We start from the raw sequence: 27,974 nt of genomic DNA, 5'->3' as shown, positions 1-27,974 counted from the left end.
TTCTCACCTCTAACAATGAGCTGACTCTGGTGCTCCACGGCAGCAGCCTCATTGCGGGCGATGCAGGTGTAGTTGCCGTTGTGGTCGGGCGTTAGGTTGGAGATTCGCAGTGAGCTGGTGAAGTCGATGTTGTCCACAGTCACACCCAGGCTGGCGGGGATTGGCCGTCCGTCTTTCTGCCAGGTGATGTCCAGCGGCCGGTCACCTGACATGACCACGCAGGGGATGAAGACACGTTGGCCGATGGTGAAACGCTGGAACTCAAAGGGCTGAATGTAGGGTGGGACTGCAGACGGAGCAGGAAAGAGAGACAGAGACACAAAGATCAAATGTGATTTTCAGCCGTGAGTTTCAAAGACCATCTTAATTCCCTGGATTCTGTGGCAGGTACTGTGTCCTTTTCTCAGAGTAATCCTACAATCTTCTAACTATCTTGCATTAAAGGGGTCACTGAAGGAACATAAAAGACCTGAATAGCAAAGCATTCAGCAATAATTCCTCGTCATTCTCAGGCTGGAACATTTTGTCCTTTCAGCACAAGAAGCTACAAGAGCACCCAGACACAGGACAAAAAAAAACAACTTTGAGATGACTCATTCAGGTTGTTCAGAAAAAGAGATCTAAGTGAACCAATGTCAATCAATAATAATCTATTGATCTACTAACCTACTTACTCACCTATCTTCAGGCCTGGCTACTACATTAATCTACTATTTCATCTACCGATCTAAAGCCCTGACTACAGGAAAAGCTCCTATCCAGAAAAAACGAGTGTTCAAAGTCAATCTGGCTGCTTAATATAACGACACTTATACAGTAAGATCTATTCAAATTGCCGGTGCTCCATTCTTTGGGAAATCTCCAGCCATCACACAAGTCATCTGTGTTTGAGTGTCCAGTGAGTTCAAATAACACTGAAATAAGCAGCACTTTAGCACCTTATTTAATTCACAACAAAGTGGAGATAATGGACTCCAGGGATCCCCAAAGACACTTCCGCATTTTAAGCGTGAGCAGAGTAAATTAACAAATGCAGACGCTCACTATAGCACCACTGGGAAGTGCAGCTTTATATCATCGCTCTCTCTTTAGTTCTCACTCTCTCCCCCTCTGTTTGACCCCGCTCCATTGGAAAGTGTAATATAGTGACAACAACCTAGCGTACTGTACAGAGGGAAGGAAATGGGGCATAATGGGGAAGCCCTTTTTAGCATTACTTATTACCTGTTGTAAGATCTCAGTGGAGATCAGTCACTCAGCTCTGTAATATCAGCGGCACTGATGCGGTCTTCATTAGATACCCTGATGTACTCAGGAATATCAGGCAGATTAATTTAGAAGCCTGGTGAGAGCTATGATATAGCTCTCTGCCTTTCTGTGTGAGTGGGTCTGTTTATTTATCTATCTAGTGATCTATGTGCCTTCCATTTTAAACTATCAGCTTTATTAGAGCACAGAATATGGGACTTTGGCAGGAAACCATTTAGAGTTATAACACTAAGTCAAATTTTGACAAATTTTGCGAAATAAGCTTACTTGCGTTCATGCCAAAAGAAGAAAGCAAATAAGCGCATTTCACAAACTGTTGACCTATTCCTTTAAATAAAACAACCAGATGTGATGACAAAAACAGGAGATAATGTCTTGCTCAACCATGCCTTGTCTACACAGCTCAATGACTCACCTCTGACACAAAGATGGACACTCTGGGAGTCCATCTTGTTGGGTTGGACCATCACCTTGCAGTTATACTCGCCAGCGTCCACCTGCTGCACGTTGGTCAGCTTCAGCGTGCCGTTGTTCTCAAATGCTCGCTGTCGGTGGTTAAATGGTAGCAGTGCCGAGTTTTTGTACCACTTTATGGAGTAGTAAGGGTAGCCAATCACGCGGCAGTGAACAAAAGCATCTCGTCCAGCAATCGCTGTGATGTTTTTCATCGGACGAATGCTGGCGCGTCCTAAAAAGGGACAGAGAATGAGAAAGAACCCTCTATAAAGACATTCATTGCATAGTGACATCAAATCACAGGAGTGAAGTTTGCTTTGTTTTTGGTGTTTGTGTAAATAAAACAGTATTTCAGACTTTCCAAATGTAGTGTTATTATAATTTAGTGTTTAAAGAAGGAAAGGTTAACTGCAAGTTAAACAGATAACATTTCTCTCCACAGTGACACATATGGTACCTGCCACCAAATGCTTTTCTTGCTTTATCAAAGAATCTTAGGCTTAACTCTAAGTGGGAGGCGGTGCAGTGACAACCAGATTAAAGTGCGTTAACCATCTGCAGGAAAACAGATCATTTAAATAACACTGAACTACTGATAGTTATAACTCTGCTCTTGCTGCTCACCCACATAACAGTAATACATTCTGTGTCTCATAAAATGGAAACAGAGTAATCGCTTTAACATCTGATCGTGAAGAGCTGAATTGGCTGCTTGAGTAAACACACGCAGACACACATGAACACTCACTCACACACACACACACACACACACAAGCAAACCACAAATAAATGTATTCATGCAAACAGAAGAAATATATTTTTCTTCTGGCTATTTACAAACCAGCCCATTTTGGAACCCAATATCCAGATACGCTTATGTGCAGCAAACCAGGATAATTCATTTGACCTAAAAATACAGGCATGTAGGAAAAGCACAGTAATAATTTGGAGAGAAAAAGACGAGGCTACAATATTAAAAAATTATACAAGGAGCAGAAGAAAAGAAAATAAGAAAAAAGAACACACACACAAAAAAATCAATCAGTGGAGAACAACCTAAAAGGAAATGTAAATGTGATTAAAGATTTAATACTAGAACTAAAAAAATATTGAGCAAAAATGGCAGAGAAAAAAACAAAAATAACAAATCATCAAAAGAGCACACATAAAAGCCAAGAAACAAAGAAAATCCTAAAACAAAAAGTTTTCAGACCCAAACAACAACCAGCACTCATGTACTGCAAATGCCAGACAGCCAGCTGGACAGAGACACAAAGACAGACATACAGAGAGACAGACAGGTATGTGTATTGTTGTTCTTGGAGGAGCTGATTTGACAAGCACCTCTTACGTTTATTCGAGCCTGGTGGTACACGACCCCGGCCGAGTTGCTGCACGTGCACCGGTACACCCCGCCGTCCTGCACCTGGGTGTGTGTGACATTGAGCTGGCTGACCACGTGGCCCTCGTGGGTCTCGTAGTGGCCCAGGTGGTGGTGGCTGTCTTTGATGACGGGGTCGTCGTCCAGCGACCAGGTGCACCTGGGAGGGGGCGTGCCCTTGACGTTGCAGACCAGGAAGACGGGCTCGTTAGGGTTCACCACCTTCTCACTAAAGGAGGACAGGATCTTTGGAGTACCATCTGCAGTGTGGGGGCAAGGTGGAACAGGGTGGGGGAAAGGAACACAATGGTGAATATAAGAGAGGTTAAACTGTGACCACTGCAGCGCACCCAGCTGACCATCGACCGACCAAAGCAAAGTCTCCATTTACTATGAATGGCTGAGACTGACTTTGTTATTAAGAGGACTTGTGTTTGTGGTACTTACACTTCGTAGAGTGAGTGAAATGTTTCATTTTGGCAGATAGAAACGTGTGAACAGGTTGACTAATTGTTGTTTTAGCTTTCTTAGGAAGTGTGGGCGAGCATAGGGAGAAAAGCTGAACTTAAATCAATTCCCAGGCTGAAATCCACAAAACCACAAGATGCTTGCTGAGGATTTCCCATCTATTATTAGAGCTAAAGTGATTTGACTAAATGATGAAATTACTTCCATTTCACAATACAAACCCAGTGGATTGTTTTATTTTGACCTAGCAACAGCCTGTCAGTAGACCTCACTGTTTTCTCTGGAGGAACTGTTCTTTGTTCTGGTTTCTTTCTTTCAAAATGTTGGAGTTACATTTACATCACATTTACATTTATCGATTTGACGCTTTTGTCCAAAATGAGTTCTCTCTGCAAATAAAAAGTAGGTGCAAGGAGTTTGCCATGTTGAGGGCATGCTCTAACACTGAGTGCTCTCCTGGTGAGCTTACGTTTGGACTGGTATGGAAAGTTCTGACAGGATGGTGACAAACTAAAGCAGTTTCTCGTTTTATATTCATCTTCGTGAGGTCTGATATGATGGCTTGAGAGACACCTCTTATCCCTCACAGAGAGCTGCTCCTATACATTACTGCATTCTGTTACATTAACTGTATAATGAATGTATAGTGTGTACGTTTTAGGGTCATGAGAACTAAATTACTTTTTGTCCAGACTTCACCATTATGTGCCTTTCATTATGAACAGTGATCCAGGGGACACAGAGAATGGTTGGCTTTTGAAATGTCTGCCTGCTGCTGCTTTCTGATAATCTAGATCTGTTCCACATGATTATAGATTATCAATATCTCCTTTTTACGGCCCCTGGCCACAGGAGACAGTTGCCTCAGCAACGCTGCCAAGGTAAGCTATTGGATTCAAGAGTGTGTGTGCGTGTATTTTTCTGTGTGTTTGTGAAGTCTGGGATGATCATTCTAATGGCGGCCTGTAGCAGAGAGTCGCAGCAGGATGCCATTAACACATAAACCCTGTATTGATCTCCAAGGCCTGAATCTGTTTCTGCTAACTCACTGATTATGCATACGACAGCTGCTACAGTGTGGCTTTTGGTCAGCAGTTGTGTTCGTGCTCCACCCTACAAATCACATGCACACGTTTTACCTTCAAGGATGACTTGCACAAAGTCCTGTGCAGACATCTTGTCCTTCCTGGCGAAGCACTGGTAGGCTCCTCCGTCACTCTTCGACATTCCCTCCATGATGAGGTTCTCCCGGTTGAGCCCGGTGAAACGGACATTGTTGCCTGGGTAGATGATCTCTCCGTTGCGGTACCATGACAGCTCATACTCGTCTGAGCCGCTCACGCTACAAGACAGAGACACCTTGCTACCCACACTGCCTTTCACCTTCCGAGGGCTGATCACTGCTTTCAAGGGCTCTAAGCACACAAAAATAAGAGAAATGTTTTTAAAGGAGCAATCATTAATTTTTATTTAATGACAGTAAGGCTGATAGGAAGACAGAGTTGGGGAGATAGTGGAGAACGTTCAGGTGGGATTTGAGCAGCATGGCCACATGACAATCCAGAGGAATCTCATGAAAAACATGTTTGTGTCACTTGTTTGTTGGAAGATGTTGAAGGTATTACCCAACTTGCCAGTACACTAAGTTTTGCTAAATGCAACTGTTGGCGAATGTTGTCCTGTATCTGCATGTAGATGTACACAATGTTGTTGCCAACAGCAACAGATTATCAAGCTGCTTGATGGTTACCTCAGGAGACATTTTGCATCAAAATCTGTTGCTTCATTGATATGTCATGCCCACTTTTCCCATTAAAATCATGCTAGTCACCAACACCAACACTATCACAAATACCAATGACTGTTTCCACGAGAAGATTTCTATATGGACTGGAATTGTAACATAATTCAGACGTATGAACAACCACGAAACAGTGATGAATGTTGGTTCTTTAGTCGTTCAATTTTTCATTTGAACCATTTTCCATCCACTCACATCACTATGGTTTATATTAGGGCTTTTTATTTTCAGTGAATTTGTTGATACATTTTTTATATATTTTCTATCATGTAGTCTAAAAGGTGTCAGAAAATAGTGACAAATGCCCTTCATAAGTTCCCAGAATCCAACTGAGACAAACTGCTTGTTTTGTCCGCCCAACAGTCCAAAAGCCATTTTCAATTTTTATTTTCAATTCTAAATTATAAAAGGAGAAAGAGGCAGCAAATCAGCAAATGTTTGGCATTTTTTGCTTGATACATTTTGATTAACTGATAATCAAAGCTATTCTCAATTAGTTTTGTTGATCAGCAAATCAATTAATCAACTAATTGTTTCTGCACTAGTTTATATAGTTACAACTGACTACAGCAACTTCTGCTTTCTGTGACATATAATATACAGATAATACAGAGGATCCGCTCAGTTTAATAATAGACTTACGTTTGACATACAGGCGCCCCATGACCTCAGCGTTGCCATAACTGTTCCATACTTCACAAACGTACGTCCCGGAGTCACTGGGCTGTGTGCTCTCTATCAGCAAACCTGTGGTGGTCTGGCGGAAGCGACTGTCAGGCTCCAAAGGGCTGTTGTCCTTCAGCCAGCGGTATTTGGGCGTTGGGTAGCCTGAAGCCTTGCAGGGCAGTTCCACCCGATGATTAATCATCACCTCTCGGTGGTCAAAGCCATCCAAGATGCCTGGCTCAGCATTGGTGGGGTCTGGAAGGAGCAGAGAATTTAGTGTTAATTAGTGGTGAGCGTTGCCAGGCACTTGACAGTGTAATCCAATATTGATTCTTGGGGTCAAGATCCAGTTCTATATACTGTATATTTTGCTATGTGGGGGAGAGGAGCAAGAAACAGAGTGTTCCTAAAATTTCTGGAGGGATTTTATAGTTCCTCACAAACAAAACAGAGATGGCACCATGGATTACTCCTTTTCTATCCATCAATTTATCTATATACATGCTAAATACAAAACATGTTCAATGACCCTTATTTATTAAACTATAATCTACAACAGAACCTACACAATAGTACAGTGCACTGGTTGTTTACTTGTTACTGACTAGCCTGAAGAAGGGCTGCATAATTTATAGTTGACCTTAGAGTGGATCAGTCTGCATGACAGGTTTGGACAGACCATAAACATACCCATTCACTGGTCTTGCTATACAATCCTGCAAATCAATCAGAATTTCTGAGGAGGACCCATAAATCATAGGGGGTAACATTTTTACAATGGAAATAATTTTTGTTGTCTGCAGCTTTAAAATGCAAAATCCAAGTTAAAAGTGTAAGTATATGTAAGGATGATCTATGGCAAGTATCCAACGCAACATCTCCATGTATATTTGTCCTATTTGTCCTTGTTTCCATTGTTTCCATATGTGTCAGTATATATTGCAAACTCTGTAAGTGGTGGGTGAGAAAAAAAATATGGTCTTTGCAATTACATTGATTCCAGTTTGAATGCAGTACTGACCTGACACAATGAGACGCGCACTGTTGCTCTGACGAGTCTCACCGGTGTAGCGGTGGCGTGTGGTGCAGCGATAGTTATTCAGCCCATCCTCAGGCAGGACGTCCAGAATATACAAGGCTCCCGTGGATGTGATGAGATATCTTTGTCCTGGAAAAGATAAGAAGAGTGCATGGAAACACATGAGAGGCAGCAGTTGTGTGGTTGTTATGTAGAATCAAAACATCTTTTACTGTATAAAGAATTTATTCACTCCGCCACAAGTGAAGGTTTCTTTCTCCATGGGGTGCTTTGAGAGTTTGAATCTCACAGCAGACAAAACCTTTAGACGATATTCTTTATTTCGACATGAGATGGATAGATAGATAGATAGATAGATAGATAGATAGATAACTCCATGAGATTTGGTGTGTAGTGAGACATGAACTTCTACTGCTTAACTCACCAATATTTGGACTAATACTGTAAATTACAGATAATGGAACATAAAATGTATTTCAAAAGTGCACAAATTCCATTCATGAAATCAGATCTGCATATCAAGTCTTTGACCTCTAACAGCTTTTATTGTCTTGCCTTTGGCTTCTGCTGTTGCAGTAACCTCCCTGGCGCCAACGTCTGGTATAGAAAGCCAATCCCTCTTTGGCTGTCACAGCCAGTTCAGTATGTACGGTAATATTATGTTAATTCTGCCGATCAAACCAGGCTGAGTGGGGTTGTCAACATCCATAAGGAGAGAACCCTTCCTCTCCGCCATCACATGAATGCCCACATTCCCATGGGAGCAGGTTGATGTCAAAACTGATCGAAAAAGCAATTTACAGGAGATTGTCTTCACTGCACAGTGGTGGCCATGTTAAGACAGAGGCAGCTTAGGAAGCCTTAAAGGCCCGAGTAGAAACAGCCCTGCAACAGCTACAGGTAATGTTGACGGGGTCGAGATGGAAAGCATTGTACAGTTATGTCACAGGGTTAAAGATAATACTGCAGTGCACATTACACTCATTACACATTAAGAAAGCCTACATCTACTGTACTTAGCATCCGCACCTTCTGATTTCACCATAACAACATAAATTGCAAAAATATTTACTTAATTGTCATAATTTCTCCCAACAAATATTTTGCTAGCTTTAAATTACCTGCTCACTAAGCTACAACAAGATGACGAAGAAGACTTGGATGTGACAATATAGTTTGTAAGGTGACATGTTTGTGTCAGGGATTATTTCCTGGAGGAGGTTTCTATTTCTTCCTGTGTGTGTCATTTGATTGACTGTAAGCAGAGCGCAACATAATGTGCACATTAATATGAAAACTTGGCACTATAAAATAACGATTAACAGGGAAACTTAGACAAAAACAAGTGAAGGCTTTGTATTCACTGTGATGGATTATCAAACTCGGGCAATTCATGTCTGAGGAAGTTGTTTTTCATAATGTACAAGAATGAATGGCAGCAAAAGGCTTCTTCTGAAGGTCTAACACCTTCACTGTGTAGGACTGTGTACGGATACCTGCGTGAAGAGAATGAGAAACTTAGATAAATGGCACCAACACTGGTATAGTACTGGGTGACACTGATTAAGGTTATGTTTTTTTCCATTATTGTTTGAGAAATCTTGACTGCTTAGATTAGCAGAAATTCTCTCTGCATATTTGATTTTGATTGCACGCCGTGTCTGAAGGCAGTCATATCAGCGATTTATCCAAAAGAACTGGGGCTGTGTGGGAGCCCGCTAAAGCAGATTAGCAGTGGGTAATTCATTTAAGTTGAACAAGGGGAGCTGTGGGTTTTCTTCTGATTTTTCTCTAAAACAGAGAGTTTGATTTTTAGTCTGTCAAACTAACGCAAACATGAGCAAAGGTTCTGAAGTGATGACTTCTTACTTATGTTAAACTGGTACAGTTTTAATATTCATTGTTGTGCTTTTAGTCAAAATGGCCTTTCAAACAGACAATTCAAGATGCTATGAAAAATGCATGGACAAGCAGGTGCAGAGGCTTCTCTTTTCTGTGTGGGTTAACAAATTAGACGCCACCTCCCTGAGGTCACATAACATCATCCCCTCTAGATCAGAAAGAGAACGACTGTATGTCACATTATCACTGCAGGGTTTCTTCTACGCTATATGCTGCAGTGCTGTGTTGAGTTACAGTGTAACCAGACAGACTTGTTTGAATAATGGCACAGTCCAAACCAATTAGCTCAACAAATATTAATGAGAAATAACCTAGACGTAATTTCCTTCAAACATTAGATTCTACACTAATGTTGACATCAAACCACAACATGTTTTAATATTCCACTAGAGACTAATATGTATGAAAGAAGCAAAGCACGCTTAATATGCTTACATTTTATGTGTGTTTTTGATGTTTATACATGCAAAGGAAAATCAACCTTGTGGGGTTAAGCAATACAGAGAGAGGCGGGAGAAGAAAAAAAAATTGCACAGCTATTGTAAGCGTTGACCTAGATAGAACCGACAACAGATTCCACGGATCTGATGTCCTGAAGGGGTTTCACTGGTTTACATACAGGGCTGTTAGATGGGCAACCAGCAAGTGGAATCTATAAAGAGAGGGAGGGAGGGTGTGACTGTGTAGTGTGTGTGTGTGTGTGTGTGTGTGTGTGTGTACAGATGCCGGCAGCCATGCATGCATGCCAGTATGCGAGACGATTGGTGGGAGGAAATCTTCTCAGAGGTTGAGGAGGCCAGATTCAGAAACAAAAAAGCATTACTGTTTATGATCATCGCCTTGGCTTTTTGGCTCCATTTTCACTGAGAGGGAGGGGGAGAGGTCATTTTTTCACTTCATTTAATTTATTTTGTTTTTGTATGGCTTTGCATGTCAGTATTTTGTATTAATGCTTCTTATATTGTAAATATTAAATTACTTTTTGATCGCATGTGGCTGTGGTCTGTACCAAAAAAGCAAGAAAAAGACTGTAAATACTTCACCAATAAATAACAATATATCTGAAAAAGGTGAAAACCCTGAAAATTATATATTACCAGGCAGCAGCAAAAACAAAATTCAGACATCTCCTCCAAAGCTGTCCACTCCACACACACTGCCTCTTTTTGTCTCCTCCCTTCAGGCTTCTCCATTTTGATTCTGTACTGGTCCTCTGAAATCTCACTGTGGAATCCATCTTGAGTGAGACAAAATGGTTTTTCACTCCAGCCGCTGTGAGCTGCTGCAATTTTCTCTTCAAGCACCTCTATGCTCCTGCAATGCCTTTTAAGACGTCAGAGCTCAGTTATTGTGTTATGACAGAATGAAGTGCAGGCAGAGGGACGCTACAGTAGGGAGGGGATTCAAAATGAGAGCTATTGTATTGAATTGTATTTTATTGTATTTCTTCTCCGCGACCCGCTCCCTTTAATTCCACTGCTTTGTCTTTAACTCGCTCACTGCATCAGCATTTAGGAGTAATTCCTCTCCACAATGCCAGCATGTCAAGTAAGAAATGATGCACAATGTCCTTTAAACACGAAAATGTAAGAATTGTGAACTGGCAGTGTAGTAGAGTGTAGCATATAAACTGCGATGGATTAATTAAGGCAGTAATTGAGGCCTCAGTTCCCAGATGCATTAAAAATCCCCTGGACAGAGATTTCTGTGTTATTGTCAGAGAGTTGAGCCCTTCCCTCCATTCATTCACAGGCACTGCTACTGTAAAGTGAAAAAGTGCTCCACTCCACCAGACACACTTTATCTAATCATCTCCACTTTGCCAGAGACAGAATCTAATACGAACAGCGGGCTCTCACTCTCAGCAGGCTAAATAAGCCTCGACGTACAGATGAGCTAGTGTCACAGCATCCTCACTGCCAACAGACGCTCTGAAGTCGCTGAGATTTAAATGAGAGCCGAGCTGGTCAGATCATAGCTGACAATCTGCAACTCAGTAACTAGAGTGAATTATGTGTTTATTCCAATCGCCCATGCAAAATCAACATCTGTAGTCGAATCTGGTTCATATTTCTGGCATATTACCAATAATAAAGCAATTGTTTGGCATCTGGAGACGCCTGAAAAAGAAGACTATGTGGTGCTGGTGATCTGCTGGCAGAAAATGGTTCACAAAACCACACTATAGAAATGATAAGTCTACAGCCATGCTAGCAGCTCCATGAGGCTGTGAAGCGGTGCAATGCTAACATGCTGATGTTTAGCAGGTGTAATGTTCAACATTTTACTTAAGCGTGTTAGCATGGTAGAATTTGCTAATTGAGGTTGATAAGAATGTTTGCCAGTATTCAGTCATAAATCAAAGTATTAGACAAATTTAAATTTTGACCAGATGCTGGCGAATTCATCCAGATGGGAACACGAATGTGCACATCAAATATCATGGCAATCCAACCCACAGCTGTTGAGGCGTTTCCTTCAAAACCACAAATGTGATCTCATGGTGCGATAGAGGAAAAGTCATAGGAAAACAAAAGTTATTGGGATTCATCCTCTGGGAACCATAAATCATACATTTTGCAACAAGATAAGTGAAATTATTCAACAAGAATATACAGACCATCTTCTGTTCATGCTTGGTCCTCTCTCTGTTTAAAGGAACCACTGAAAGTAACACTGATGTTACACTAAATATATGACACTATATGCGAGTAAAGTTTGTAATAGTTTGAAAATATTTAGCACAGAGAGTAATCTCTTCTATAAAGGGCGAGGTAGTGAGTCAGAGTTGTTATTGTTTAAAGAGGAAGGAGGGACTGACTCTCAGTACACAGTGAGTCAGACGGTGCGGAGGGACCCAGTTCTAGTCGGGTCAGCAGAGACGGAGAGATGATAAATGGGCTTATGAATGTTCTGGGTCTGTGTGGTAACTTCTCTGGCCCACTTCAACTCTCCTGAGTCAGTTCAGACATTAAATTAAAATTAAAACCAGATAGCTATCATAGACGGACCGTACTCTGCATCTGTTGAAAAAATGCACCACCTATCCAATTATTTTTCAGCTCAAATATGACTTAAGAAATGCTGTTGGTGTGCTGTTAACCTGGATACAGAGCCTCTGTACTGCTCCATCTTTTTCCCCTCCGTTAATTCAGCAGTGGTGGGCCCTCACAGAACAATACTACCATTTACTGCTTTAATCTTTGCAGAGATGGCGATACAATCCTATAGTACTACAAAAACATTAGAGGAAATACTGCATTGACTCCCGTGGTGGTAATGTCAGAGGAGTGAACGATGCGTTCTCAGACTAATTTCTGCCTGCTCAGAGTCGGGGGGTACATTGCATCGCGAAACAGGGCGCGGGGGGCCAGACGTCTGATCGCTGCTTTAATCTGAGCTGATTGAGGTCAGATCGCAGGACTGAACTCTCCACCGCAGAGCTCCTCGGGGCTGCATGGCTACATGCAGAGAAACTGAAATGAGTACTATGACTATTCTGCAGACCAAACCAAGAAATACCTATTGTTAATCTATCTGTCTGACTGATTTAGATCATATAATCAACAGCCTAAACCTGGCAGTGTACTGTACTGTCGTACTGAGCTGCTGTACATAGACAGACCACTGCGTGAATGCACTGTGGCTCTCTCTTGGATCTATTTAGTTAACATGATGACTCTGGAATCAATAAAAGACATGCTAATGGCCAAACTACAGCAACACTCTTTAAATCTGTGGATACATCCCTCTCTGATGCCACAGTGCAGTAATGGAAGATGAGAACGTGATGATAAACACCAAGAGAAAGAAGCAGTTTGTGAAACAAAAGTGAAAACCACCAAATAATTTATTTTTGGTGAAATGAAAATGGTCAAAAGAAAAGTCAACCTTCGATGTCATATTTTGTTGTTGGGGTTATAGACGTTTTGCTGCAGGCTCCTGTGTCACAGTTCAGGTTAGTGTGCCACGTATTTGCACGCAGTACCATGTGTAGCAGCCACTACACATATGCAGACGAGCGGCCAAGTGAGATTTCCCATTGGGAAGACTATCAGTCGGGTAGTTAGGTAGGTTACTACATGTAATTATAATAATCTGGTAGATCGGGGTAAGTGTACTTCACTCTTCAGTCAATGAAGTGAAGTAGGACTCTGGGGGTAATGTAGCTACTGAAGTATTTTCTGTATTTTGCTGTATTGTACTTACGTTTACATTTCTGTGTCCTACTTGGATACGTTTCCAAAACTGTGATTGCACTGTCCGCTAGTCACCAGTTAAGTGTATGTAAGGATGGGCCATCATTCATGGTGGTTCACATGTGGAAGCACTGGGTCATTTGTAAAGGTGTAATCTGAGCAGCAAAATGTTTCTTGTCTAGCAGTGCACCAAGTCTTACAAAGATAGTGGAGAGAGAGTGATTTTGTAGGAAAAAGAAGAATTACCCCTTTGAACTCTTTTGCATGGCTGATCTGCTTGGATCTAAAGCAAATGTGGTCTGTTGCACTTAATCCCAAATGTGTACATATGGGTAGTTTGCTTGTATGTCTTCACCATCGCCAGCTTTGTTTGTGTGTCACAGCCAAACAATTTGGATTTTAGGCAGTTTGTCATGTCTAAAATGTCAAGGTGATTCTAATAAATTGGCGGGAAAAAAAACATGAAAATGGATTTAGCATGAAATTCTAAGTAATATATAAGAAAATAATCGTGAAAAACAGAGCGTGCAGTGGATTTGTCTTGATGCAGGAAATCTGAAGGGGGAAAAAAATCAATTCTACATCATATAGCTTATGAGTTAGCAGTTAAAATATAAAGTTACTTTTATAGTGCCATCATCTGGCCGATCAGTGTGTTATTGTTCTGTGGGCTGACAAAAAAAACAATAGGGAGCAGACTATATGATTGGACCTCAAAGAAATACTAAGCTAATACTGTTAAAACCAGGTCAAATGAAGAAGCCTTCAGCACCTGTAAAAGTCACCTATAAAAATCTCTTTCTCTGAATGCACCTGCTGTGTGAATAGATTTTAGGAATACAAGTAAATGACAGAGCTGCCATTGAAGCCCCAGTGAAGAAGGCATCCTTGGTTCAGTGAAGGTTTTGGCATCAGAGCTGGAATGCTAACAGACTCTCTGTCTCTTATTCAGCCTCAAAAACCTCCGTGTTCCTGTTTGGCTCATTTGACTTCCTCCCCTGCTTCTTGGGTCTCTCTCTCTGTCTCCCCCTCTCTGTCTCTCCCTCTGTGTCCTGAATGTTTAAACAGTGGTTGGCTGTGTCAGAACACTGCTATGAAATCCTGCAGTCTCAAACGTCCACATCGAGTAAACACCTACCTTTACCTAGACGTTGACCCCAAGGCTAAATTTCACCTTTGCATACTGCAAAATCATTTTAAATACTGAAATTACTGGATGTCCTATAATGCATTATATTTGTGTGGGAAAAATGGGGGAAAAAATTAATCTTACAGCGATACAAAAATAGTTCAACAAGTTTACTGATATAAAAAAGACAAAGATGAAAATAAAAATAAAAACAATAACAAGACACCAAGTTGTCCGCAATAATATGCATCATCATATAATATTCAGTAATGCATATGCAAAATAAGAGAGAATAAGAAGACTGTTTTTCATTGTATCTTTCCCTTAAATAAAAAATGAATCCCCAAATCCACCCATTCAATTATCTAACGACTAAGAGTCACTGGAGCATCAACAACAAATGTGAATTTAAGTATAATGATGTGTGCTGTCATTGCTTTGCACCACTTCCTGGTGCTCCAGCTACAACAAAACAGTCTGGATCCATCACTCAAATGCGATCTGTTAAAATAACACTCAAATGCCATCCAGTTGGGTATTTCATTCTTTTTTCCCATTTATTTACATTTTCAGAGGTATTTTCAAACAGTTCAGACTGAGTGACTGTTAGTGTCATACCACCATTGTTTTAAATTAAAAATGGGTTTTCATCTATCATAAATAATTTGCGCATTGTAATCCATGCAAAAAATGTCCAACTGCCATGAGATGAACAATTCATATTTAATAAACAACTGAACAAGTGAAAGATGTCATTTTAATAATAAATCATGGGACCCCCCCATATCAGAGTATTTGCTCTCTCCTGGTACTGGTCAGATTGCTACTGTATATTTATCTGATTTTATTTGATCATTTCTGTTACATTACATTAGAAGTTGAATTAATCTATTTAGGGAAATTGCAAAATTGCTTAGTCTTGATGAAAATTGTTACAGTGATTAAATAATTTTTTTCAGATGGGATATTATTGCAGGAACTGTTTTGTAACCAGCATTTTAAATATGGACAATAGCCCTGCAATGCATGCTGCCACTAACAACACTATGCTCAACATGGAGTCCAAAGCCACGAGCTACATAGAGGCTTTCCATTGTTTCAGGGATGTGAAACAACAGTATGCTACAACAACGGAGCTGTAAGAAGAGCAGCACTGAACCAGTGCGAAGAGACGGTTTATGTCGCGGCGGGAGATCACCCTCGTACAAGAGCGCGTGGAGAGAGGATTAATTTTACATTAACGTATAGTAGCTCGCTGAGCTTGGCTGCAGGCACACGCACACACACACACACACACACACACACACACACACACACACACACACACACATCACAAAAACTGCTGAAAAGGAGAGTCAGGTCTCCAAGGTTAAAGAGTCTGGGGGTTGTTGATGTCTTTGATGAGGTTAGCAATCCAGTAATCTCTGCTGAAGCCCAGAGCCATTAAACAGCATGTTGCTAAGCGAGTCTGTGCAGTGAAGAGTGTCAGGACAGCAGCATCGACAACAACAACAACACAAGTTTAAGGCAGCAGGATAGACATGATGCTATCAGGAGACAATAACCACTGACATCACATCAAAAAAATAACTAGCATGCTTCACCTGCGTCTACATGTTTTCTTCCTCAAAGTTATTCACATGAAGTGTAAGCAAGTCAACACAGACGTGGTTTACACCTCGTATGCACACACGATGGGGATTGAATTTGATATTATTGACGTTTAAAACACAGTTATGTGACCAACCACCCAACCAGATTAGTTAGAAAGCAAGAAACATTAAAGAAAGACACACTCAAGGTACAGTCGCAGGTAGGCACAAATAACATCAGTGTGACTACCACAGCCTCAGATACTGGTGTGCTCAACAGTGCACAACTAGATTCTCCCCTCGCACGATTGGTCTCAGAAAGTTACAAATGTTCCCCATTGTGACTGTCATATGCTACCATGTTCAACAGCACACCATTAAGAAAGTATGCTTGCTCATTTAATGCCATCATTGTATACTTATTTAGAAGGGACTAAAGATGCTGAAGTCTTTGTTCATTCACTGCTGTAGCAGATTGAAGGCCCTCGCTATTTAGATGCTCATGAAGACAAGCAAGTTCAGATGATGAACAAAGGACAATAGGCATCAAATGGATATTTAGCACCAGCTTTGCAGTTCTCACAGCACATTCCCTCTACAAGGTGTTATGTTATGTTATGTTTGCTTGTGTTTAGCTTGTTGTAGCTTGTTTAGCATGTTTTTAGCTATGAAGGACCTGTCACCTGTATAGAAAGAGTGCAATGTTGGAGCTGGGGTTATGTTCAAGTAGGTCCACTGTCACTCTACCTGCATTGCTACAAAGGTTGATCTGTCTCAAGGAGGAAGAAGATACCAGCTCATCATGCTGCACCAACCTTTATCCTCCTGCCGTGATGCTTTGTCTCTGTCGACTTGCTACACGCATATTTCCACAGCCAAATGGCCACCTAACTAATCTAATCATTTACTTAGCGTTACTACATTACAGTCTACTGTAATTTAAAAAAAGCGTCCCTCTAACCAACAGCAGGAGAAACTGTTGTCAACTGTTGCACTCTGCGTTTGACTCTATGTCTGGAAAATTATACTCACAGATAGATAGTAAAATGAGTAATTAAATCTAGCCTTCTATTTCAACCATACTGGAGAGAGGATGTTGGCTTTGGCCTGTGTGTGTGTGTGTGTGTGTGTGTGTGCGTTTGTGTGTGTGCAACATGTGTAGCAGTCTGCCATCATAACCTAATTATTGCAGCAGCTTAACAACAGCAATTAGCACATTTCCATCAGACGACACTAATTTGTGAATTCCATTCCAGCACCATTCAGGACCAACACAGTGAGAGAGAGAGCGAGAGAGAGAGAGAGAGAGAGAGAGAGACTTAATTCACTGTTGAGCTACTGGCAATGCTAAATCCATATCTATAGAGCTGTGAAAATTGCTTATGGTAATTGCAGTTATTGTAAAACTAGGCTGAAGCTTTAATGAAATTTCAAATTTTAATCATTTGTTTTTTGTATAGTCCACATTTACTGACTTCCTGCCCCCCACCCCCCAAAGGGACCCCATGTTTCCTCATCTGACTTCCCAATAAAACTCCTCTCCCCGACAGATAAATGAAATTGTTCCATCAAACAATGATTTCCTCTCACTGTGGGGGAAAGGAGAATCCCATTTTGGCAATATTCAAACCCCTAGGTGTGCCGCTTTTTAGTGTTACATATTCTGATCGTAGATCTGTAGGAAATTTATAAAGACCATGATTATTTATGATTAATTAATAATTAACTTGTCCAATTCAGAATGCAAGCAATACTTACAATAATAGCTGCACGCTGCAAAAACAAGCTATAAACCTAAACACAATCTTCTCTTATTACACATCCTGCATTTACGGAGCAACATTTACCATTAATCTGGAGTCATGTTTCTGGTCGGCAGGCAAATATGAGTCCAATATTCACTCTACTTTAGCTCTGTTTTTGGTATCCACCAACTCCTGAGAGAACTATCTGGCTCTTTAGCTGCTAAATGCTGCACTATGTTCTTGTGTTCTATGAGCTTGTTCCCTGAAAACAGCTGCCTGCTGGAGCTGAAAACAACAAGCGGGGAGAATTAACAAAAACATCAAAGTTAAAACCAAAACAAAGAGCTGAAAGATGCTTAAACGCTCCTCAGAGCTAAGGGGAAGAGTTGGGTGATAATTCTTTGTGGGTTAATCACTACCAGCGACCACTTTAACATGTTAGTAGTACTCATGTTAATACAAACGTTTATAGCTGCTTTAAAGATCTTCAGCCGTTTGTAATGAAATATTATTATTTCTTGCTGATGTACGGACATATCCAATCTTCACCTCCACTTGTTGTTGTAGTTTTTGGAGAGAAAGAAAGTTTTAATACGTTGTTTGAACATCCTTCAGTTGTTTTCTTTTTGAAGATGTTTCTCTCGAGGATTCAGCACTGGTGCGTCGGTCAAACAATGTTAAAGGTGGACGACTCCGGCAGCCTTTGTGCATACGACTGCCTCAGAATAACATTCTCCCTCCCTCCTTCCTCATCCCCCTCATTTTCCCATCTCCCTGCCTTCCTCTACCCTCTAACCCCCCCTCCTTTACTTCCTACGCAGAGATGCATGTTGAGTGATAGGCCTGTGGATGAGTCTGGACAGTGCGTCTGAGGCCCTGGTTTTTAATAGGGTTCTGTTCCCAGTAATTATGCTGACACAATTTGATCAGCGCGGGGCTAAGTATCTTCATCTGAGGGAGATCGGGGGGAATTAACGCTGATGTAATAAGTACAATTTGTCACTATTAAGACGGAGGTGTTGACAGGCGCTGGTGTTGTCAGGGCAACTGATGGCGCTCCCTCGCTACAGTATGTATTCTACTGCATCCGGCGAGCAGAGCTGTCAGGCCCCCTCAATAATCGATTCCTTGGCTTGCTCTGCACAGGCTAAAGCACACATACTATGACATACTGATATACACGTATAGTGTAATAAAGACAGACTGCACCTGCATGTGCTGCAGTGTTACACACAGACATGCAAGCACACACTGTAAACACTAAAAGCACATACAGTAGACACAGAAAACGTACACAAATGAGCAACAAACCACAAGAAAAAATGTGTGTTTTGTCCAGCAGCTACTGTACATGTATGTCTCGACAACTGCTGACATCTGCCTTCAGCTCCAACACTGAGATGTGGACTAGTGGACACCTACAAACCTCTTACAATGACACAACCCGAAGCTCTCAGCGTCATTATATCAACTGCAAGGGTGCAGGCTGGCGAGGGTAAAAAATGCACTAATGAGACAGGACTTCAGGCCTCACCCGTTGCTGGGGAGACAACCGATGCCAAGATCTTGACCCTCTAATCCATCTCATTGAGCATTTTTCTGAAAGGAATCCACATTAGCGATTTATACAAGCTGTAGCTGTGCAGAGTAAGCTATACTGCCTCTGTGAACTCTCAGCTTCTCACCACAATTTTATTTTCAGTGTAATAATGTTTGATAAGCACTAAACATTTTAAGATATAAGCTGTGTGCTTCACACCATAGTGGTCATATTTTTCTGTCAGTTGGATGAAAACCATTGTTTTTTTTAACTGAATTTAGGCCTATTATGTACATGTGCAATTTCATGTTGCTATATCATGCAATAAAGTTATATTCCTCAAGATGTCATTCCTCATTGCTTTGGCGACACCTTTGACTACTAATTGTGTTTCAATACTACGGGTCCCTGAGTTCTGTCTGAAGTGCAATAAACACCTTTAGCAGTTACCCCGGCAGCAACAATGAACTGTCTGACATAAACGGTGTCAAAAAATGGATACTATCCAATAAAAGTCCTACGGATACTGGAATAATGGAAGATAATTTTTACATGTCACAGTAGGAAAAGCAGTAGGAACAGCTGTTAATAATAAAAGTAATGATAGAGAATTTCATTTAGCTGCTTCAGTTTCAGGGTCCTGGTATTGTGCATGCTGATGCTTACTGGGACACCTGAATTGAATGGAACCATTGTTGATGCTAGTGCCTTTCCTACTATGACAAGTCAAAATGTCTGCTGTGAGAAAGCCCTATTATAACCTTAAATCTATAAATAAATGAATAAATATCTTACATTTACAGTATTCTACTCATATTGGGAAATTGGTGTATATCCATCATGCTTTTTTTCTTTTGTCAGTAAGTTCCCTCCCAGTGAATTCTGGAGCCGTCTCTGCTCCAGACTTTACGAAAACATGCCCCTTAAGCCCACCTGTCAGCAAATACGGGAAGAATTCAGGACACACACACACACACACACACACACAATGTCATATCCAGCAAGTCTACCCTAAGCTACAACAACACCACAATACCATCGATCCGTCCACACACTCTGCTCACATATCTCAAGCATCAAGCTGTGGGTCAATCTCCTGCAACACACAACACAATCTCTGACACAATCTTCCATTATTTTCAAATCCATGTCAAAGATAGATATGAATGGAAAATAGCTTGAGTCCTCAGCGAGTGAGATGCTGTCCTGTCTCGGAGCTGTGGCATAATAGCAACTCATGGGTGGATAAATTATGTATCCCAGTCACTGGTCAACACAAGACAAACAAACACCAGTATGAACTAAAAACATAGTCACACTTGAAGAGCTGAATGCAGCCTAAAGAACAGCATATAAATCTATCTATCGAATGTTTCTCTGAGAAAAGGCATGCTATCAAAAGTATTGACAGCATTCGTCATAAATTAAACTGAGATTGTGGAATATAGCATTATTGATGGCTGCCCTTTTAAAAGCTTTTGGAAAAGGTCAGCAGATATACAATCCTGTTAAGATCCCAACATACTAGCTGCGATGCAAAGCAGTGCTAATATTATTTAGCCATACAGCTGATAAAAGATTTTAAGCAAGAAGTTACAAAAGCTGGTATGCAGTTTTATCACAATGAATAATACCACTCTGTGATACAAATTATATTTTTTCTTCCTGCTTTTTGTTTTTTATCTGTGGCGAAAATCTCATAACTGCAAAAAAAAGATGCTATGTGCATCCTCTCCAGACTTTACTGAGCAATAATAGAGTGAATTAAGACGAATGATCCTGTTAAGAATCTAGGTTAAATCTGGCCTACAGTAAATGGCAACTTGAAATAACCTACATAACGGCATATCACGCTTGTGACAGATTCGGCCCCCAGCGAAATTATCATGTCTGTGCTTCGATATTAAGCAACAGGAGCAACAATAAAACCCATTTCACAATGCAGCCCTATTACTCTTTATGGGAAATGACTCAATAAAGCATGTAAAAGGGTCAGAAACGTCTTCTGGATTACACACTCGCCTCAGGCCCTAATTTACCTGAGAGAGCAGGTCACAGGGATGTTAGGGAGAGGAAAACATGGCAGGGCCGAGTGCTAGTGTCTGTTGTGTTAAATGCAGGCGCTAATAAAAGTTAGTGTTTGCAGAGAGAGGAAGACAGCCAAGAGAGAAGGAGCAAGTCAGAAAATGTGAAGAAAGGAAGAAAGGGAATCTGAGGCTCCAGCAGGAGAACAGATGACAAACAAACTGTACAATATGTTAGATCGAGTCCCCATGAACTGCAAACATGCCCACTTACAACTATGCTTCCCTTCATGAGGACTGGACCTGCCCTCTCTCATAGCAGGATATTCAGACAGGACAAGTCTGTGATGTCTGAGAAGATTGTTGACAAACCTACAGATGCCACCAGGAAAATCCTTTTGTAAAATGTTACATTATTTCACTGACAGCCAAGCAAAATTTCCTAATTTGGTCAGTTCTTCAAAAATGAAGCATCAGAAATTAGGCATGATACTATAAAAGCTTATATTAAAGATCTATCCATAGTAACTTTGTGCATTAAAGTTTGAAAGAGACCATTCCTAAGTGATGTTCAGTCTTGATATCATATCCACCTTTTTCACTCCCTCTTTTGTGTCACGTCTGCTCCTCCTGCCCTCAGTCTCTTCTCTCAAAGTTTTCAGGTTTGAAATATTAATGCTGTTTTTTTTTTTTGTGAACTTCTGTAGACTTTACCATGTCCATTTTGCTCGCCGAACACACTCGAAAGCTGTGCTACTGCAGTAATAGAGGGCTTTTTCTTTGTGCTTTGAGAAAAGTGCTTTGTATCTGGTGGACTCAGGCTTTCGTCAAAGAGATACATATCAAAAAGAACAAAAACAAAAAAAAAACTCTGAGATGCTGAAAGTCTAAGTTGATGTCTGGCAGTGGAGATGAAATCACCCTAGATACTTCCCCTGTCCTCTGTCAGTGCTCTCTATGGTGGTCCTCAGGGTCACACACACACACACACACACACATATATACTCATATAAGAACACAGACACTCCGCTTGTGAACGACTTCCCTCCTTCCATCAAGACCACTCACAAGGATAATTAATGTTGCCCTGCTGCTCTGAATATCCTTGATGAGGCCCTGCTTTCCTCTGTGAAGGAGACACTCCGGGAAAAAAAAAGTCACTAAAGATTCCTGTCATGTCACGTTGTCATCCGGGGGTGACATAAAAGTCTGTGACGTCTGACATTAACCAAAGGTCGCATGTAGACTCCTTCCACAGCCTCTAAGGGACACACGCTATCATCCAATCACGCGGGGGGGGGGGGGGGGGGGGCAGGAAGTGATACACACCGAGCAGTGTGGATCTGTCTCTCGATTGGACAGTGTTGTGACATAATCGCCTCTGGCAGCTCAAATCTGGATTTGGATGCTGAGGACTCATGATGATGAAAAAATGTTAGGTTGTTTTATTTGACAAGGGGCTTGTTAGCAGTGAGAGACACGCGCTCATCTGGGAACGATGTTGTAAACCACTGAAGATGGAGAGTGACGGCACGGACAGGAATTGTGCTATCTGGGTATGGGATCTGATAGGGCATCTGTTATTTTGGAGCTCCTCGTCTATGACACACAAACACGCACGCACGCACACACACATTTGCTTGATATGCTGTGATGTACAATTTTCAGGCATCGTCTTGGCAGGCATTTTCTCTCTCTCTCTCTCTCTCTCTCTCTCTCTCTCGTGTGTGTGTGTGTGTGTGTGTGTGTGTGCCCAGGGCTCAGTCAGCACTTCCACAGCGTGCTGTCCAGCTGACGTCAGGAGGGCAAGAGCTACTGTACCAACCAGCCAGGCAACCCCCATCCACCCCCCTGTGAAAGCTCTGGATCTATGCATCCATATGGTCTCTCTCTCTCTGCTCTCTGTCTCTTGTCCCCATTTCTTTTGATATCAGTGCACATTGTTTTCTACTGTCTCTTTCTCCCTGTCTCCTTACATCTCTTATATCGCCCTCCTCTTTCATCATCTTTGCCTCTCTCTACTTTCTTGGTCCATTTCCCTCTTATTTTCTTATATACGTGTCATTCTTTCTGTGCCTTCTTCTCCGGCCTCTTGTCATTCTCTCCCCACTTCTTCCTCTTTCTCTCTGTCTGTCCGCATCTGTCTCCATCCCTCGCTCCTGTCTCTGTCTCTGTGCACATCCTTTCCTCTCTCCTTCCTCTCTTTCTCAAAGCAAACAGTGCCTCTCCTTGTCCACAGTCAAAGACTCTCCTCTGTCCTCTATCCACCGTTTTGGAGAGCCACTGCAGGCCTGCCGTTCAGTATGCACAGTGGCCACGTGGCCCGACAATGGCTCATTTCAACCTCAATTTCCCCCGAAATGAATGGGAGCCCACCCCGGTGCACGCAGCATGCCTTTTAATTGGCCCAAGTTAGATTCAAACCATTAAACCACTGATGTCGACACATCTCCGCCGCGCCCATTGGCCTCCCCCCACCCCCATTCACACACACACACACACACACACACACACACACACACACACACACACACACAGGCACAAACCCTCTTTCCCTCTCCGGCTGCCAGAACATAAACGTCTTATCTCTCGGCCCCAACCGAGCACAGGCGCCATGAATATTCAGCAGCTTCCATCTCCGTTTCGGCAGACAACAGTAGGCGCATGCACGCAATTGCTTGCATACACACACGCAGAGAAAAACACACAAATACATAAACACACACATACATACACACAGACGGGGCCTTTCTCCTGCACCCTCTTTCAAAACGGGCATTGTTTACGCTTTGCTGAGTTTAGCTCGTTTGTCTCTTTCCCCTCATTTGCTACAGTATTAGTAGTGTATATCTGAGAGATATTGATTAAAAGCCAGGGGAGAACCACCAGTGCAGTCCTCACAACGTGCAGATATTAGCCCATTCTGTGGACACTAAATCAACATTTTTCATTTTAGAATATCAATAAGACTTACCTGTATCCAAGAGAGAGACGAGGAAGGCATGGAAAAGAGAGAGAGAGAGAGAAAGGTTTAGATTTACGCTCTGCACATCAGAGTACAACATGTATAGTGTATGGTGATGTATATTTACACAGTATACAGGCATATCGATCATGTAATTGTCTGCTGAAAACCACCATTATCATGTGCTCAACATCTATCAACACTAATTAAGCTAAATTGAAAGGATGCAACCTTTGACACTGAGGTCAGCTGATGAAATTGTTCCTCATTGCATCTGAAAACAAATAATATGAATAAATATGAAACCTTTAAAAAAAAGATTAAAAAAAAAGACAAGTTCATTTAAAAACTAAAGGTCTTCCTTTGATGGCTTTGCCAGATACAAATGTGCTTGAAGAATATTATCTGCTACTATCAGTCAGTCATTAAATAAAGACCAGATTAATCAGTGAGTGCCCGTGGCATCGGCTACAAAACCTCGTCTAATCAGAGGAGAGGCTGGGAACCAGGTGTGTTTCATCTCTCTGAAACACAGCCTGAACCCAGCAAAGAGGCCCAGCCCCGGCTCTACTCCAACAGCCCTTTGAAATATTTCACTCCAAATTCACAATAGCCCAATCCCCCCGTGGATGTTGTCAAAGATGAAAGAGGTAGCGTGCACTGGTGCTCTGTCCGCACTGCTCTCTCTTTCTCTCTCTGCTCGTTCTCTCTGGAATACAGAGAAAAAAGAAAGTGAATACTCAAGCAGCTCCTGCACTCTTCAACCATTTTACACCACCTGCTTTGATCTCCTTACAGCATGCCGCCGTCATAGCAGCGGATCAAAATCTCATTGTCTTTGTATTAGAAGCTTTTCTACGTCATTTACCTTAGTTTGACTCACATGCATTTATTTGCTTGTCTAAACCATCCCTCTCTCCCTCCCTCTGTGCCTCTCTACCTCTCTCACCCTCCAGTTGCTTGGAGGGCTTTCCTCCTCGTTTAGCTCGTTAGTGTGTGGCGGTAGCCGGCAGGATCAATTACGGGGGAATGTGAGCTTGCGTCTCGGTATTATTACCCAGCAAAAACTATATTAGTTCAGTCTGAGGGGAACACATGGGCAGAGGACAGTCTGATTATTATACCAGCCTGCCAGCCAGCTATACTGTTCCTGTTCTTTGCAGCATCTGCTACTGATCTCCAGCCGGTACTGACCTCGCACACACTCCTCCATTATGTTCTGAGCTAGAGAGGATATGTTCACTTTGATCAGAATCAAAATCTTAGCTGACACAGGAAACGTTCCTGGTGACACGGTGGAGAATAATATTCAGAATCAGACTTCATGTAGGCCAGTGTTTCAATTGGTGGAAGACAGTTGTTGACATGCCAAGTTCAAAGAAAACTCAACCTTGCATACACAGCAGAAGGACAGTGCAAAGCTCAAATACTGAGGACCATACACATATTTATATTCAGCATTTAGGAGCCTACAGAGACCTGTAGGTTCTAATGTTTTGGAGATGATGAAATTTATTTTATGTATTGTTTAGCAGAATAGAACACATCCATTTGCTGAAGAAAATCCTCCTCAACAGCTACTAAATGGACCTTGTTTTTGTCGACTGCTGTTTCCAGGCTCAAAGAGAAACTTTCAGTCTCATCTTTTAAGCCAACATGGAGCTAGAGGTCCTCATCAGCTGTGGAAGGTTGTGTGATATATTTTTGTAAACTACTGTTTCAAAGGTCCAGTTTTTAATCTCAAATGCAGGTAGCTTTTTGCATATTGCAGCTAGGCAACAACAATGTAATAAAGGGATAATATCTTTAATAACAGGGTAATACTGGGTTAATTCCATGGTAATAACCGAGGTAATGTCCTGGGAATATCTCAGTAAAATATAATATAATTTAAAAACATTCAAATGCAGAAGGTTAAAAGTATTCATTATGATCTACAGGGTTGATTTGATGAGTTTTGATCTGTCCTCTGTCTGCTGTTTATCTCTGATGATCTTTCCCATCATCCCCCCTCTCTCATGTCTTTCTCACTCTCTTCCTGCATCTCAATAACTTACATCTGTTTCTCTTTTGTTCTGTTCTGCTTTCCTCGCCTGCCTAAATCCCTTTTGTTTCACAGTCTTCATCCCTCTCCTTCTCTGTCCCCATTTCAGTCTTCATTTCTATTTATTTCTCTTTCTCTCGCTCTCTTCTTCTCCCTCTCGCCTCTCCCTCTGAGGGCAGACTTTAGGGAGTAATCCAGCCTCCTAGACAGCTGCACATCACCAGCTGTCTGAGAAAGCTGCACACTCTCTCTCCTCTTCCTCCGTCTGCCTCCCTTCCTCCTTCCTTGTCTACCCTCCCTCAGCTTCTCCTGGCTCATCTGAATACACAGAGTGGGTGCAGCCAGATGCAGCCCGTCACTGCTGTCAGATTGTGACACAAATTACCTCTATTTGATCGTTAATGGAGCCATTTAGTGTCAACGAATGCTACACTACTACACAAGAAGAGAGGGATATTACTTCAGTCTAAAATACTCCCATAGAAAGACCAAATAAAATGTAATAGACAGGCTTGTAGGGATCATAGTATGTCTTAATGCATTGATATAATTGATTAGAAGGTAAAAGGGAACCTGGAGAAAACAGCTGGCTATGATCCTGTTTGCATCAGCCAGTCTGGACTACCATCATGTTAACTAACCAACTTTGTTTCAAAGTCGCTGCTGTCTTTGCTTCCATTTTTTTTGTAACTTTGACACAAAAAAAGGATTTTTTTAAGAAATGTGTGTGGAAATGATCCAATACTATAAATATAAGTCTACTGATTACAGCATGCCGTACTCATGTTATCAGTATTTTTGCAGCCCTTGCTGTTGTTTCAACTACGCATGAGTTTCTGCATGTAAATGTGTATTTGGTCTACCCTAACTTACATAAATAGGGGAGCAAAATATTAAACTGCAGGACTATTGAAATAAATTAAATGAATCGTGTACAGTAGTTTAGATTTTCATGGTCACTGAGTGTATAATTTCTCGATTTTATGTTAATATTTTATCTTATTTAGTCAAAATTTGTACCTCTTGTACTTAGTTCATCCTTTTATTCTGCACAGCACTTTGTAAATACTGTTAAGGGAAAGTTTATGTAAATGTTGAGTATAATAATGAGGATTTAGACTGTTACTGTTATGATTGTTGTCATTAAGGATGCGTAAACTGAGTTTAGCCAGTTTTACCCTCCACTACATCTCTGGTGCTATGTGTGGTACATACTGCTGGCCCCCTGAGGTGTTTTGTACAGCTGGCCTCATAATGCATTATTTAATGTTTGGGGATCATCCAGGTTACCAGTCAACAATAGCCAATTGTTTCATGGGATGGGATTACAGGGGGCCGCATATCCACCAAAACACAAAACAGCCTCTACAAATGAATACAGAATAAATTAAATCTCCCTGTTAATGCAAAGCGTGTGTAGCAGATTAAAATCCCCAACATGTGAATTTACAAATCCTTTACATTGCATACTTTAGTCCTATATAAGCAAGGTAAATTAAACGTAATCCAGAATAATTACTGCACAGGAGCTACTTTGGTGCCTCCTGATATTTGGATTTGTTTAGATTGAAATTCCTCTTATTTGGGGTTTTACTTGGATATGTTATCGTTTTCTCTATTTGCACAATGAGCCAAGAAGTTAAGTCACAGAGCCTTACGTAAAATGTCGTCAGTAACTGAGCAATGAATATCTTACAAAACAGAAAACAAATATGAGAAAATTAGATAATTTAAAAGAACAATTAAAAGTATCA

At 41.3% G+C, this 27,974-nt stretch overlaps 1 protein-coding gene across 8 annotated transcripts in view; it reads right to left on the bottom strand.

Moving 5' to 3' along the window:
- dscamb (Down syndrome cell adhesion molecule b) overlaps positions 1-27,974 on the bottom strand; it is a 121,594-nt gene that overhangs the window by 35,386 nt on the left and 58,234 nt on the right. For all 8 annotated transcript variants that reach the window (XM_070905253.1, XM_070905257.1, XM_070905256.1 and 5 more), the window contains 6 exons: positions 7,063-7,209; positions 6,018-6,296; positions 4,714-4,989; positions 3,070-3,366; positions 1,685-1,957; positions 8-286 (listed from right to left, as the gene is read on the bottom strand). In XM_070905253.1, coding sequence (XP_070761354.1) covers positions 8-286; positions 1,685-1,957; positions 3,070-3,366; positions 4,714-4,989; positions 6,018-6,296; positions 7,063-7,209 — 1,551 coding nt within the window. The remainder of the gene's footprint in view (positions 1-7; positions 287-1,684; positions 1,958-3,069; positions 3,367-4,713; positions 4,990-6,017; positions 6,297-7,062; positions 7,210-27,974) is intronic.

Source organism: Enoplosus armatus, chromosome 5 (assembly GCF_043641665.1).
Source record: "Enoplosus armatus isolate fEnoArm2 chromosome 5, fEnoArm2.hap1, whole genome shotgun sequence".
In the NCBI taxonomy this organism is placed as follows: Eukaryota; Metazoa; Chordata; class Actinopteri; order Centrarchiformes; family Enoplosidae; genus Enoplosus; species Enoplosus armatus.
This window is presented reverse-complemented; position numbering and strand designations above follow the sequence as displayed.